Source organism: Perna viridis, chromosome 1 (genome assembly GCF_037379345.1).
Source record: "Perna viridis isolate PV_CMFRI_1.1 ecotype Kerala chromosome 1, ASM3737934v1, whole genome shotgun sequence".
Classification (NCBI taxonomy): domain Eukaryota; kingdom Metazoa; phylum Mollusca; class Bivalvia; order Mytilida; family Mytilidae; genus Perna; species Perna viridis.
Window position 1 is genome coordinate 9,652,494 of NC_142445.1, and position 16,139 is coordinate 9,668,632.

General features: G+C 32.8%; 1 protein-coding gene across 6 annotated transcripts in view; it reads left to right on the plus strand.

The window, feature by feature from the left end:
- The window catches only part of LOC148627148 (plexin-A4-like), a 219,591-nt gene that overhangs the window by 154,491 nt on the left and 48,961 nt on the right, over positions 1-16,139 (plus strand). For all 6 annotated transcript variants that reach the window (XM_088568591.1, XM_088568599.1, XM_088568559.1 and 3 more), the window contains 3 exons: positions 4,187-4,341; positions 6,860-7,051; positions 15,903-15,972. In XM_088568591.1, coding sequence (XP_088424717.1) covers positions 4,187-4,341; positions 6,860-7,051; positions 15,903-15,972 — 417 coding nt within the window. The remainder of the gene's footprint in view (positions 1-4,186; positions 4,342-6,859; positions 7,052-15,902; positions 15,973-16,139) is intronic.

Here is a 16,139-nt window from a genome sequence, read left to right on the forward strand (position 1 = left end):
GACCTTTGTAGTTGTGACTTGATTTAGTAAGGAAGTAAGGGCCAAAAAGGGGCTTGAAATGAGCATTTTATTGGTTTCAGGGTAAAAACTTAAGTTAAAATGATCTCTATAACAAGAGTGACATATTTAAATTCAGGGAATAGAGTTGGTCTTCCTTTAATTAAATGGCAATCACCTGAAAAAGTTCCTTAAGCATTTATTTACGTCAGACTTCTTGACCAGATTGCAACTCTAGCTCTAGATTATACACAAGACCTCACCAAATGTTTTGTTTGTGACCATAAGTACTAATTTGATTATGTGTTCTTTTTAATTTGGTTGCTAATATAGCTGTTTATATATATATATATATCCTTTGTAATATCAAAACTAGAAAAAAACTACAAGTACTGATATTGACCAAGGGAAACCTGTACATTTGATTTATTGGCCCTAGGGAGTCGAAAACTCAGTAAAAGGGAAATTTTGCTCAAGGCCACTCATACGTTGCTGATGACACTTGGTATAGTTTAGCCAAGCCCCATGGACTAGACACTATATCAAGCAATGTGAACTGCAAGTTCCTCATTAGGGGATGAAATGATGCTCCATTTAGTAGCCAAAAGCTTCAGAAATAGGAGTTCTATTGAGGGTTGAGAGAAATTAAGTTAGTCCTTGCATAAATTCTTTTTTAGCTCAACTGGCCGAAGGCCATATGAGCTATTGCCATCATTTGGCGGCCGTCATCATCCGTTGTCATCGTCGTTGTCCGTCGTCATCGTTAACAATTTTTCAAAACTCTTCTCCTCTGAAACTACTTGACCAATTGGAACTTAACTTCGTATGATTGTTCCTTGGGGTATGCTGCATAGAACTAATGTGGGGATTTTCTATCTGTTGAAAAACATGGCTGCCGTTTCTAAAAATAGAACATAGGGGTCAGACAGTAGTTTTTCGAATACATCTTCAAAACCATTAGGTTCAGCCAAATTCTGACTGGGGTAAAAGTGTTCAGCATGATGAGATCTATCTGTGGTCAAAATTTTCGTTTTAATCTGTTAAGGCATGTTGGAGCTATTGCCCTTTTTCGATGTTTTTTTGCTGTTATTCCTTTCAAAAATCTTCTCCTCTGACACTATTTTACCAATTGAAACAAAACTTGGTATGAGTATTCCTTTGGGTATCCTGCATAGAACTGAAGTAGGTTTTTTACTAAAAATAGAACAAAGGGGTCAGACAGTAGTTTTTCACATATATCTCCAAAACAGTTAGGTTTAGCCAAATTCTTTTAATAGCTGAAGTGATCCTTTTTAGGACTACAAAAGTCTTCAGGCATAAATGTTAGACGCCTTCTTATAAGAGTTATTGCCCTTGACAGGGGAAAATGACAGGTTTTTTTTTTTTTTTTTTTAGTTTTCAGCCAATGTCTTGTAAACTATGATAGATTTAGACTTTCATTTGCTGAAATGATCCTTATGATAAGTCCTATCAAAGTTTTCTTGAGTCAAAATTGTTGGACAACTTCTTGTTTAATTTATTGCCCTTGAAAGGCAAAATTCAACAAGGTGAGCGATTCAGGCTCCTGGGAGCCTCTTGTTAAGTTTTCTGGTTTATTGTTGTTTAGTTTCAATTCCATTTTTTAGCTCACCTGGCCAAAAGTTCGTGTGAGCTTTTGCCATCACTATGTGTCCCTTGTCTGTCGTTGTCGTCCCTTTACTTTTTCTAACATCTTCTCCTCTGCAACTACTCAATAGATTGTAACCATATTGGGCATGAATGTTTTTAAGGGTATTTTTAACAATCCTTGTGTGGGGATTTTTGATCTTGCAGAAAACATGGCCATTGTTACAATAGACCATAGAGGTCAAATTGCAGAAATATGCTTATAACTCAAAAACAGTTTTGTTTAGCTTAAATCTGGCAGGGTAAAATTGTTCAATATGATGAGATGGAAAATGCCAAAATTTTCAGGAAGATCCATTGAGGAATGAATGAGTTATGGGTCCAAAAATGGATTTTTTTTCCTGAATTTTACATATCCAATTTTGGAAATCTTCTCCTCTGAAACTTCTGGATGGATTGGAACATAAATTACCATAAATGTTCCTTAAGGTAATATTAATAAAAGAATAGTGTTCCAATTTCCCCAGCAGTTACTTTTGTTCTATGTAACTACATTTGTCAACGAAAGATTCCTTGACAAATAAATGAAGAGATGACTTCATAAGTTTGATATTTACTTGTGTCTAATCCATTTTGTTTATTACAAATAAAATATGTTTAAACTGAACAAATGAATGAGTTATTGGGGCAGAAATGGATTTTTATTAAAAATCTCCTCAAAGACAACTTGTAGGATAGATTGTAACCAAACATCGTATCAATGTTTGTAAGGATATCCTAAACAATTTTATATTTGTCAAAAACATGGCCACCACTAATAAAAATTGATGACTTGTTGAAATTACTTGAAAATCAAAGGGTTTAGCCTAATTTGTAATGGGGGGAAAATTGATTGGCATGGTAAAGTCCTTGAACCGATCTGTGCAATGATTTGATGGATCAATGACTGTTGACTGATTGATCGTTGACAGATTGATGACCGGTGACCGATCTGATCGTAGTTTTGTTATATAAAATAATATGAGATCTGTTTTGAATAAGAGAAATGTAAAATAAAAGTAAAAATTGATGTTTAAATATATTACATTATGTAAATATGTGTCAAATTGACAAAGAAAACAACAAAAACCATAAAATACATTGACCGCTCTGTGGTCATGTGATGTGATCACCAGTTAAATGGATCGGTTTGACGGATCGATGACTGACTGTAAACTGATAAGTGTCGCTCAGATCGGTTCAGGTACTGTAAGTCTGACCTACATGTTTGCTGAAATTGCTCAGTGTTAAAGTTATTGCTCTTGAAGAGAAAAAAATTACAATTAGAGATTTATTTTATAATATGAAAACTGGGTGGATAACTAAGATGCTCTGTATTGATTAAATGATTCTTGTGACACAGTAAGGTCAAGATTCAGAAAGCTATAAAGACTATTTTTTACAAGGTGAGCAATTCAGGCTCTCTAGAGCCTCTAGTTCAAAAACATAACTGTAGTTACTTCGTAGTGAGTATGCTCACAATATTTCTTGTTACAAATAGTTTTTAATATTGTTAATGTGTGAGTAATTTGCCTCCTTTTAGTAAGTTTGCAGGAAAGCGTATAGCTTAGGTATATAGCACTCATAGGTATTATCCTTTGAAAACTCCAAAGCGAAAGAGTTATCTCTCAACATGTTCCTAGAGAGGGAAATTTCCTGAAGCATTTTATTGGAACATTTCAGCTGTCAAGTATAATAAGCAATAAAAGGACACTTAACTTAATTTTACTGTGGTAATTTATTTTGATATCCTTATTATTTCACCAATTGCATTAACATCTTTAACCAAACTGATATTTGGATTAAAATTGGAACATGGGACAGCTGTGTCAACATGATATTAAATACATTTTGTACTTTGTATTAGAAAAAAATCATAGTGCTGTTTTCAGTTGAATTTTCTTCAGATAAGAATGATAGATTTAAAAAATCACAAAAAGTACCAATTTGGCAGGAGTATCCATTGAAAGTTGGAAACCTGCCATGGAAGTGGAGTCCAAAATTCAAACCCACCATTATTTTTTTTTGCATGATGTCAGTTATCGAATAGAACCAAGAATAAACAAGCAAAATCTTGTAATGGTGTCTGAAAAATGACTGCTACTGCAAAAAACATTTATTGTGCAACAAAAACTAACATAAACAAGTGCTCATCGAAAAATATCTGGATATCATAGTTCAGAAAACCAAGAGTTAAGATATTACAAAGTGATCACTGATATAGTTACACAGTGTCAATGTATTTGTCCAATTTATAAAAAAAATGCTTGAAATTAAAGAGCACTGATTGACTTCTAGCTCAAATGGAAGAATAAGGAAGGCTTTTCAACTAGCTCTATGATTAACTTCATGATTTATTTGACACAACTTTGATTTTCATAACCAATTTTATGTCTCTGCCAATTTTTAGTTTATTATCAATGGATATTCCAAAGCTTAATAATATAATTATATGTAAACAAAGAATTTAACACATTTTTTCTACCCATATGTACTTGAAAAGATTGTTTAATGAACATTCATATAATTTACTATTTCATTTTAGAATGTAACAGAAGTTGGATTCAAAAAGATAACTCCTAATGTAGGAATCCGATCAGGTAGAAGAAAAATCAACATTCATGGAACAAATTTTGGCTTTGATGGAAGTAACTATGATATCAAATTCTGTGATTCCAGTGATAAATGTATTGACTGCTTGTGAGTATATTCAAGTTCATCATGGATCTAAGATCCAGGTTCTGATGTAAGCATTTTGTGTAAATTTTTTTCTCATCTTAACCAAAGGTCTATGTGAGCTGATGCCATCATGGTGTGTCGTTGTTTGTTTTTGTTGTCATTTATATTTCTAAATTATTGGAGTGTTTACTTTAAAAATTGTATCAGTTATAGTCGGCGTCACATAAATAACATACTGTTAAAATTTGAATAAAAATATTTTCTACTACTTTATTGACACCTACCTTCGTTTAAATTGTCTTAAATGACTTGCTCATTCGTTTAGCCAAACGGCTTCTCCCTAAACATTGAATCGTTAAATTCCGGTCAGATTTTAATTCTAGGTGCCAATATTTATATTGTAAAAAGTCGGCCATGTTTACAGGGATCGGGTTGCTAGGAGATGTTGTTTACGTTTAAATGGTTTGTCCAAAAACCGAAGAACCCAGAATGCACTTCGGTGTTATTTCGGATATCTCGGATTTATTTTACGCGAACAACGTACAATACCGAGAAGTTGATCAAGCAGACGATTGTCACCGGAGTTCGACGGGAACTTACGAACTTCGTTTGTAAACAAATCGTCCCGTAGAAACCAACATGGCGGATATTAGTATGGGATTTTCCCGTAAGGATTTGTTACGCATGATTTAAGCTAATAAGCGACTTGTTTAGGGAGAAGCCGTTTGGCTAAACGAATGAGCAAGTCATTTAAGACAATTTAAACGACGGTAGGTGTCAATAAAGTCGTAGAAATTATTTTTATTCAAATTTTAACAGTATGTTATTTATGTGACGCCGAGTATAGTTTGATCCAACAGCATATATGGCCACCATATATCTATTTATAAAACATGGGGATAGAGCTACTTATTTTAAAGTACAACTAAAAAAACTTTGGTTTTAAAAACTCAACAAAAATGTTCAATAATCAGTTGTTTTAGGTTAACAACCATTTGTTGTTAGAATTATTATTGCCCTTGAAATATAAAAATGATGTCAAACTAAGGATTTATCTCTATAATTTCCCTTTTTAGCTCACCTGGCTGACGGCCATGTGAGCTATTACCATCAATTGGCTTCCATCATCCTTGTCATCTGTCTTCCTTGTTGTCCATCGTCATTAACAATTTTTCAAAACTCTTCTCCTCAGACACTACTTTGCCAATCATAACTGACCTTGCCATGAATGTTCCTTGGGGTATCATGCATAGAACTGTAATGGGGATTTTTGATCCATTGAAAAACATGGTCATGGTTACTAAAAATAGAACATAGGGGTCAAGACAGAATTTTTTGCATACATTTTCAAAACTGTAAGATTAAGTCAATGATGAGTTCTATCTTTGGTCAAATTTTTGTTGTAATCTGCGAAGGGATGTTGGAGTAATTGCCCTTTTTCAACATTTTTTCCCAATTTTTAATGTTGTTTCTTTCAAAAATCTTCTCCTCTGAAACTACTAGACCAATCATAATCTAACTTGGTATGAATGTTTCTTAGTGTGTTTTGCATAGAACTGAAGTGAGAAATGAAAAATATGCTGCTGTTACCTGAAAACAGAACATAGAAGTCAGTCAGAAGTTTTTCTCATATATGTCCAAACCACTATGTTACTAAGCCAAATTCTTTCATTTGTGGAAATGATCTTTATTATAATGCCTATAAAAGTCTTCAGGGATCAAAATTGTCTGTCAAATCTTTGTTAGAGTAATTGCCCTTGAAAAGGGAAAAAAAAAAAAAATTCAGTTTTCAGTGTAAATCCTGAAAAATATTATAGATAGAAAGAAATATTCAATTGATGAAACAATTATTATCATGAGTCCTACCAAAGTCGTTTTGAGTCAAAATTGTTATACAAGGTCTCACTAACCACTTCTAATGTTTCCATTACTTTACATGTTAGAAAAGTAATTTTCAAAGTCTTACTGTGAATTCCCAGGACAAATGACATCTTAAAGTTGCATACCTTTGCGAAGCTTTGAAAATAAGGCTTCCAAAATCATTATGATAATGGTACGATGATTGTAGAAATTCTTCACAAAATTTACTTGAATAAATAATACTGAAAATCCATATTTTTACCTGTTCTGCTTACTGACAGCATGGAGGCAAATTACTCACACATGTAAACAATATTCATACACTTTTGTAGCTAATTACACATATGATTTTAAAGTACACATTCTCAGCTTTATTTTGACTACTTTTAATCATAATACACACAAATAATGCACTTACAATGCCTATGTCCAAGTTCAGTGTGTTTATGGTACTACATAGGGGGGTGGCCATTTGACCCGGAAGTGGTTAGTCAGACCTAACTTGTTGTTAGAGTTATTGCCCTTGAAAGGCAACTCAGGCCACTGGGGGCCTCTTGTTACAAATAGTTTGGCCTTTTAAGGCCCAAATTTTGGTCCCAAAACTATTTGAAGGCCTAAGGATTTCTTTTAAAAAAGGGATTTATGACTGAAATGTGTACCTTATTTCTTTTTTTTTCAGGCTGTTTGGTAAACCTTCCCACAATGTTATTCAATGTTCTCTTAAAAAGACGGAAGAAACTCTTAAACTTTCAAAGTTGAAAGTTGTAATTGATGGAGAAACCAACTTGCAGTTAGATGAGAATGTTACCTTAAAAATAGTAGATAATCCTGAACTAGTAGATATTCCTAAGATACCTACATTTTTTAAAAGGTAAAATCATTTTTTAAGCTTATTTAAACTTAATATGGTTGTTTGCAAAAACAAATGCAGTTAGTCTGGTACAACTATAATGCAAGTCTGCCTCAACTGATTGAACAATAGATATGGAGATGTTAAATCTTCTTTCAGAAGATTAGTTCATCTGTAGATACCTGTTCACCCTCCCTCTTTAGTAGGAAAACTCCCTCCTTATGGGTCAATCTCCCACTTTAAGAAAGTCTCAAAAGTTACTAATCCCCCCCCCCCCCATAAATAAAATATCCCTCTTAACAGAAATATTGCACAAATTATGTTATAAAAGGATTATTAAATTGCTATAAATACAATATTTACATGTATGTAATAACAATAATTGAGAAACAATAAACATAACTTTTTTGCTTGATACTGAAATGTTCAGAAATAAACTAGTAGAAAGGGAATTTCCCATAGACAGACACTCGCAAGATAGAACTCAAGTTAGTCATTGTGGTCATAAACTCATTGAATTTTGTGAAAGAAGTTCATTGTATATTGCCAATGATCGTATATGTGATGATAGAAATATAGGTAAAACTACTTGTAGATGGATCTTTAGTCGGTTATTTACTTTTGTCAGAATCCATGTTAGATATTGTTTTTCAAGTAGAAGATTTCGACCCAATGTACTCTGATGGACACAATCGTTCACATTTGTCTCTAAACTCTGTTAACCAAAATGATCCAAATTAATTACATGGAAATATCACTTACCGTAAGTGGGATAATAGAAAAAGCGAATATTTCAGGCATATCCTTGATAAATAACACCGAGGATGTTTTGGTCACTGTTTAGTCCAAGCTTGACAATATTGATGTTGACTTGATCACACCTGACCTGGTAACTAAACTCGTCATTGATATAGGGCAGGTTTTAATTGATACTGCTAAAAATACATTTGGAGTTTCAAATCGATCTTCAAGGAATAGAAATGATAAAAATAACTTTGGTTTGATAAATTATGCAAGAAAAAAGCATGATGAATTCCATACCACACGTGGTAAGTTTAAGGCAACACATTCTATGCCACGGAAAGCTGAAATGAATGTGAAAGCGAAAGCATATCGCCAAAGCCCTAAGTAATAGTTATGCAAAGTATTCTGGTAAATGTACTGATGAGTTGAGGTCTAATTCAAAACATGACCTGAAGTCATTCTGGAAGATTTTGCATAAATATTGGCAGGGAGACAAAGAACCGCCCGAATTAGATATGGAAACCTTTTACAAGTATTTCAAGAACTTGAATGCAGGCAAAGAGTCGACTGAAATAGATATAGATGTAAACGGTGTGCGATAACCCTATTTTTGATGAATTATTAAATGGTAATATAACAGAGATAGAGGTGCAAGAAACAATAAAAAAGTTAAAAAATAGTAAAGCACCTGGGACAGATATGGTTATTAATGAATATTTAAAATTCTCATCACCTCAACTTATACTTATATATTGTGATTTATTCAATTTAGTTCTAAATAGTAGTGTAGTTCCTGGGAGCTGGACATGTGGTATTATAAAGCTTATCTATAAAAACAAGAGTGGTCCTGCAGATTCCGACAATTAATGTGCAATTACTCTTATTAGCTGTATGGGTAAAGTTTTTACGAGCAATTGAACAGTAGATTGAATATATTTTCAAATGAGTCTTTCTGAAAACCAGAAGGGTTTTAGGAAGGGATATTCAACCCTTGATAATATATTTACTTTACATGCACTGATTGAGTTTTACTTTGCATATAGAAAAAAACTATACTGCACATTCATTGACTTTTGAAATGCATTTGACACCATATGGAGAGAGATGGGTTGTGGATGAAATGACAAAATAGCGATATCAAATGGAAAATTTTCAGAGTAATATACAATATGTACCATGGTATTAAATCTTGTGTGCAATGTGGTGAAAGACAGTCTGATTTCTTTCCTTGTTTTTCTTGTGTAAGGCAGGGAGAGAACTTGTCTCCCTTCTTGTTCTCTGTTTTCCTTAATAACTTAGAAAGTTTTTTTTGTCCAGCTCTATGGAGTATCACTTTAAGTTATTGAAAAAAAAAGATGATAGATGAAATTCATGTTTATTTTAAATTTTTTTGTAATCTTGTATGCGGATGATATTATAATTCAGCGGAAAGTAAAGATGCATTACAAAATTCTTTAGACATTTTTCAAGCATACTGTGAATGTTGGAAACTTGAAGTAAATGTCAATAAGACAAAAGCCATGATTTTTGTTGCCAAAAGTACAGACAAAATGTCGAATTCTATTTCAGAAGTGAGAATATTGAAATAGTTGATTCATATGCATACCTTGGTGTTATTTTTAAGTACAATGGATGTTTTATAGATACTTATACGAAACGTGTAGAACAGGCTCAGAAAGTCTTATTTAGTATTTATAAACTCATTAATAATGAGAACATACCTATAGATTTGCAAATTAAAATTTTTGATTGTATGATTGAATCTATATTGTTATAAGGCTCTGTTTGGGCTTTGAAAATATTGATGTAATTGAACAAATCCTTTTGAAATTTTGTAAGAGAATACTTGGTGTTAGAAACACTACCCCAAATTATATGGTATACGGAGAGCTTGGAAGATTTCCTCTGCAAATTTGTTTAAAAGTACACATGATGCTGTTTTGGGCTAGGATGGTTCAAAATGAGAGCAAATTATGTAATTCTCTTGACTGATTGATGCTTAAGTTGCATGGCACTGAAGCGTTCAAATTCAAATAGATTGAGTACTTAAAAAATACTTTCGATGATTTAAGTATGAGTGAAATTTTTGTAAATGAATTTACAATTATTAATGTTAACTTAATTAGGCATGTTTTACAAGATCAGTTTATTCAATCTTGGTATAGACTTATTTCTGGTTCATCTAAAGGTGAATTCAACTCACTTTTCTAGACATCCTTTGGTATTGAAACTATATAGTCAAATTACCAAAGTATTACATGATTTGGATCACAAAATTACACACTTCTAATCTCCACTTACCAATTAAAAAAGGAAGGTGGTATAACATTCCAAAACCTGAGAGAACAGTTAGGTTTAACCAAATTCTGACATGATAAAAGTATTTAGCATGATGAGTTCTATCTGTGGTTAAATTGTGGTGAAAATCTGTTGACCCATGTTGGAGTTATTGGACGTTTTTTTTGCTGTTTTTGATGTTATTACTTTAAAAAATCTGCTCCTCAGAAAATATTCTGCAAAATTCAATGAAAGTTGACATTTTTTTTAACAAGATATCCTTAAAGAAGTGACCGATTTTTGATTGCTGAAAAAAACATGGCTGCCGTTTCTAAAAACGGAATGGGGTTAGACAGCAGATATTTGCATACATTTCCAAATCTGTTAGTTTTAGCAAATAGCTTTCAATTGCTGAAATTATCCTTATTATAAAGCTTACAAATGTGTCCAATGAATCAAATGGAGTCAAAATTGTCTGACAACTCCTTGTTAGAGTTATTGCACTTAAAAGGCAAAAATTTTAACTGGATGAGTGATTCAGGCTCCTTGGAGCCTCTTGTTTTAGCTCACCTGGCTATAGGCCATGTGAGGTTTTACCATCACATGGCATCGGTTGTCGTCCGTCGTCATTGTTTACAATTTTTCAAAACTCTTCTTCTCTGAAACTGCTGGACCAATTAGAACCAAACTATGAGTGATTCTTTGGATATCATGCATAGAACTTATGTGGGGGTTTTGGATCAGTTGAAAAACATGGCCGCCATTACTTAAAATAGAACATATGGGTCAGAGAGTAGTTTTTCGCATATATCTCCAAAACCATAAGGTTGAACCAACTTTTGACGTGCCTGAAATTGTTCAGCATGATGAGGTCTATCTGTGGTCAAATTTTCATTTTAATCTGTTAAGCCGTGTTGGAGTTATTGCCCTTTTTCGACATTTTTTTGTTATTTTTAATGTTATGTCTTTAAAAAATCTCACCTTTGACACTACATGACCAATTTGAACCAAACTTGGTATGAATGTTCTTTGGGGTATCTTGCATAGAACTGATGTTGAGATTTTTGATCTGTCGAAAGACATTGATGCTGTTACTAAAAATAGAACAAAGGGGTCAAACAGTAGTTTTTCACACATATTTCCAAAACATTAGGTTTAGTAAAATTATTTCTATAGCTAAAATGACCCTTATTATAAGGCCTTCAAAAGTCTTCAGGGATCAAAGTTGTCAGGTGACTGTTTGTGAGAGTTATTGTCCTTGAAAGATGAAAAATGACACTTTTTTACAGTTTTCAGATTTATTTTGAGAACTATAATAGATAGAAAGAAACTTTTTATCGTTGAAATGATCCTTATGATAGTCCTACCAAAGTCTTCTTGAGTCAAAATTGTTGGACAACTCCTTGTTAAATTTATTGCCCTTGAAAGACAAACTTTTAACCAGGTGAGTGATTCTGAGGCCCCTGGGAGCCTCTTGTTTTATGTATTACTAATTGACCTCATGTAACACATTTATGTATGTGTCTGAGCATATATAATAAAATCTGAAAAATCTGAAATATGAATAAACAAATAATTAATCCTTTTGTTGTACTAATTATTCAGATTTAGATTATAAACCCTTAGTAAATTAACAAGATCATCATAGATTTTATATCTTTGTCTTATCTTTGTACTTGGATTTTTAGCAAAATTATCCTTTTTTCTGTGAAAAGGTTGTCACGCTAAATCTTCCTCTTTGAAAAGCTGGAAGTAGGGAGATCTCCCACTGAGCATTCAAAAGGTCAACAGGTATGTAAGTTCCTCTGCTGCTTGAATTTTTTCACAGTAAATTTTGTAAATATGAGCATATTATCGTAGTTGTAAATACACTGTATTATAAATATGAATTTCTAGGTTAAGATTAACACAGTTTGGTGTATAACAATAGACTGTTAAAGTGGAAATAATCTTTGATGAAAATCAATTACAAATACTTTTTAAAATTTGTGGACATATAATTGTTTCATGCTGTCATTGTCATTGACATAATCATTGTCAATATAATGTTTATGTCCTGACAATAATGTAGATTTTTATGAAACTATTTCACAAGGAGCCATGCCACTAAAGAAAGCCTGGGATTGATTTTTGGGGTTGTGAATCGGAATTATAGGCCTAAATGGAGCCAGAGACAAGTATTTCTTGATGTCAGTACAATAACCTGTATGGATCTCTTTACTACCAATTGCAATACCATTGAAGGAAGCCTTTGATTGATTTTTGGATCATTACAAGCATTTGCATGATGTTATGACAATAACTTGATTTTAAATGAATGGATGAAGTACTAGGTGCCATAACACAAAAGTATTTTAGCATTACGAGGATGGACCTATGCCAAAATTTTCATAAGTATTCCTTGATAGATGATTGATTTATGGGTCTTGAAATGGATTTTTTTCCAGAATTTCATATTTCCAACTTTGAAAATCTTCTTCTCTGAGACTACAGGATGAATTGAAACCAAACATGGCATGAATGTTTGTTAGGATAGCTTAGCAATCTGTGTGGCAATTTTTTTTCTGTAGAAGAACATGGCCACTGTCACTAAAAATTGAAGATTTGTGGAAATATAACTTACCAGTAGGTTTAGCAATATTTTTAAGTGGTAAAATGGATATTTTTTAATCTCAAGAACAGATTTTATATTAATTTAAATGTACATTGTACTTGCTACATTAACAATAAAATAGTAAAAATCCCAATTGAACAGTATTGTTACCACTAATACTGCCAACCTTTACTGACAGAATAATCTTTTGGTTCAAAGTCAGTTTTCCTTTTTCTGGAATATTCTGGCAATAAATCAGAAACCTTCTTCTAATTCTTCCGCATTTGGAGCAAACTGTCTAAATTAGAGCAAAATACACCATCTCCAGTGACAAGCAAGTTCTGCCACTTAGATCTTATGTCCTTAAAAGACCATAAACCAGAATCTTCAGCAGCTGCTTTGCGATGAATTATATGCATAAAATCACCATTTTGACCAGCCAAATCCAACGACATGGTTGACATGGCAAACAGATCTCTGACAGGCCTCACCTTTACCAACTTCATTGTCTTCCAAGCCCTTTAGCAAAAGGCGAAAGCTTGCTGTATATACAGAACAGAAATGATGTTCATTCTAGCAGACACCTGATCTTGATAGCCAAGCTTCTTTTTTTTTCAGTGGTTTAGAAAACAAAGTTCTGTGACTCTCCCAATTCTTAACCACCTTGTCCTCATGAGTTCTAGATAATATAGTTCCCAACAAGTCTTCTAGTGAAAGAACATTTAGATATTCCACAGAACTATCATGTATAGGAAAACAAGACTTCCTTGAAAGCAGTCAACCTATCCAGATAAGCTGAATGCCATGAGTTGTCAAAAATATCAACATGCGCCTGATCTAAAACTAAGCCAATGCTACTTCTGGTTTCTTAACTTCATCTTTAAAAACTTTTGATAGCATGTCAGACCTTCTAATCTGCCCTTCTGCAGATTTGTCCTTGTCTACATGTATATTTTCCTGATTCTCCATATGAGAATTCTTATTATCAGTGACTACATGTTTAATAAATCTTGAACCCTTATCAATATTCACTGTGTGACTGACCATTGAACCAACTCCAGCATTACTTAGTCATTCTCAGACACCTCGAAAATCATTCCTCTCAGCCGAGGAAACATGAATGGACACTTCAGACCTAACTTTTTCTACTAACTTTTGGAGAACCTAAGTCTTCGTCCAGATTAGGTTCAAGATGTATCAACGGCTTACGCTCCCTAGATGGGACGTTACTGATGTATCGGAAACAAACCTATGCAGAGCCAAACTCTCCTTACTCTGATTCCCTTTCTTCTCAGCCCTTTATTCTCAGACACTTTCGAAATCAAATCTACCATCAAATTTGGTGTTAAAATTGGACTCCATAGCTTCCAATTTGGCATCATATTGTGCCTGTAAATTGGCCTTGGACATCTTCTTCTTCTTTCCATTTGTATGGGCAATAGACACTTAGTATCTACTGCCCTAGCATTATCAGCTGTTTCGTTGGCCAAAATGGCTGACAATAATATTGAAGACGCAGTTTCGGATTCCATGTCAGATTCAAATACATTATCCATAGTTGTAAACAAACTTTTGTCGATGAAAAAAGGATCGACTTTAGGAGACACCTTTTCAGTTCAACACAAAATTTTAGACTGGCGCAAGTCTACTACAGGTATATTGATTACGTATTACAGGTAATATGGTCACATGATTGTAGTACATATCACTGAGATGATGACATCACGTGATGTTAAAATTTAGATCATCTCAAAGATTGCGATAGAGACACTAATACTGCGAACATATTCTGTATTTATTTTATTGTTAATATGGAAGTATAATATACAAAATTAATACAAAATTGATCAGCATGGTGAGATGGACCTATGGCAAAATGTAAAGATCTGTTGATAGATGTTTTGAAGAGTCAAAAAATGACTATGAGAGATTTATTTTATAATATGAAAACTGAATGGATAACTAAGATTCTCTCTATTGATTAAATCATTCTTGTGATAATAGTACAGTCAAGATTCCAGCTTTAGTAACTTTTTATCCTTTGAAGTAGGCTTTGGTTGTTTGGTTAGTTAGTAGATCATTTGAAGGTAATGTATCCTTTGATCTCAAGGACAAATAATTTAATATATGCCAATTCTTGAATGGCCTATAACTTTGCTGTTTTTTCAAATGTGTTTTATATTTGGTATGTAGGAAAATTATATGAATACAATGTGTCACGGCCAAAAGTTGTTGTCTTAAACCCTGACATTTTTCCTGGTTTTGGTGTATATCATGATAGGTTAATGTGTTGCTTGCCATTTTTATGACCTTTTACATGAATGTCAATTGATAGAAATTTGATTTTTGGTAATTAGGTGTATCTATGACAATGGGAGAGGAAACATCAGTTTTAGTGTGGTAAAACAATTCTTCCTAGTATAATTGTTAATTTTTATCTTCCTGTGTATTTGATTCTAATACTGTTGATGATAGCACATGCACTTCGTCATAATTATATGAGTGGTATCTTTGTATCGAGGGCAAGGAAGCTGCAATGACTGGAAATGTGGAAATTATGTCTGGAAAATATCATCTGTTGAAAAATCAATTTCTAAGAAAGGTTATTGATATTGATTGTACTTATTGTCCTTATTGGTGGTGACTAATACTTAGAATTATTGATTGAAAAGTTGCCTTACAAAGACATATAAATACATGTAGGTGATACATCTATTAAAAATAAAGATAAGTTTTCTTATTATTTTTTCAATATATCTGTTGAACTGCTTGATTTGCTTCCAATATCCAAAGGGTATTACCAGCATATTGAAATGGTTACTACAGTCCGTACGAATAGTAGTTTTACTGAAATTCTGGCTCAGTATTTTCATGTAGTTTTTTTCCTTGTTATAGATGAGGAAGAATATTTATTAAAGTGCAACCTGAGTTTACATAACAATAGTATATGCATACATATCCAACCAAATAGTCTTATGATGCACTGTTTGAATCATTGTATTAAATTGTCATAAAATATCATATTAAGTAAACTGATAATCTATGAGTTTGAAAAAGAAATATTTCCAAATAATTTCAGACAGAAATATTCTCAAAATAAACAAGTATTATATGCTATATATCTTAGTAGTTCTTCTTAGCAAGAAATTAGAAAATAATGAATGGCAGCCAATGAATGAAAATGTGTTTGGCTTGAGTTTCTGAAAAAGCAAAATGTTGCACAAATGTTTATTATGAACTTGATAATTTTTTTTTCAGTGGAGGGTTATCAATTAAGCTTAAAGGAAAAAGATTACGTTATGTTGATAGGTTAAGAATGGAAGAAAAGGTAAGTTTTTAGACAAACTTACTGTAAATGAAAAGTTTGTTTTCAAAGACACGACAAGGATGTTGTACACAAAGCTCACTTGAGGGCTTGATGAGATATTGTCATCACTTGGCATTCCTTGTTTTCGATATTATTCGAATTAAAAATCTCTCCTGAACCATAATTCT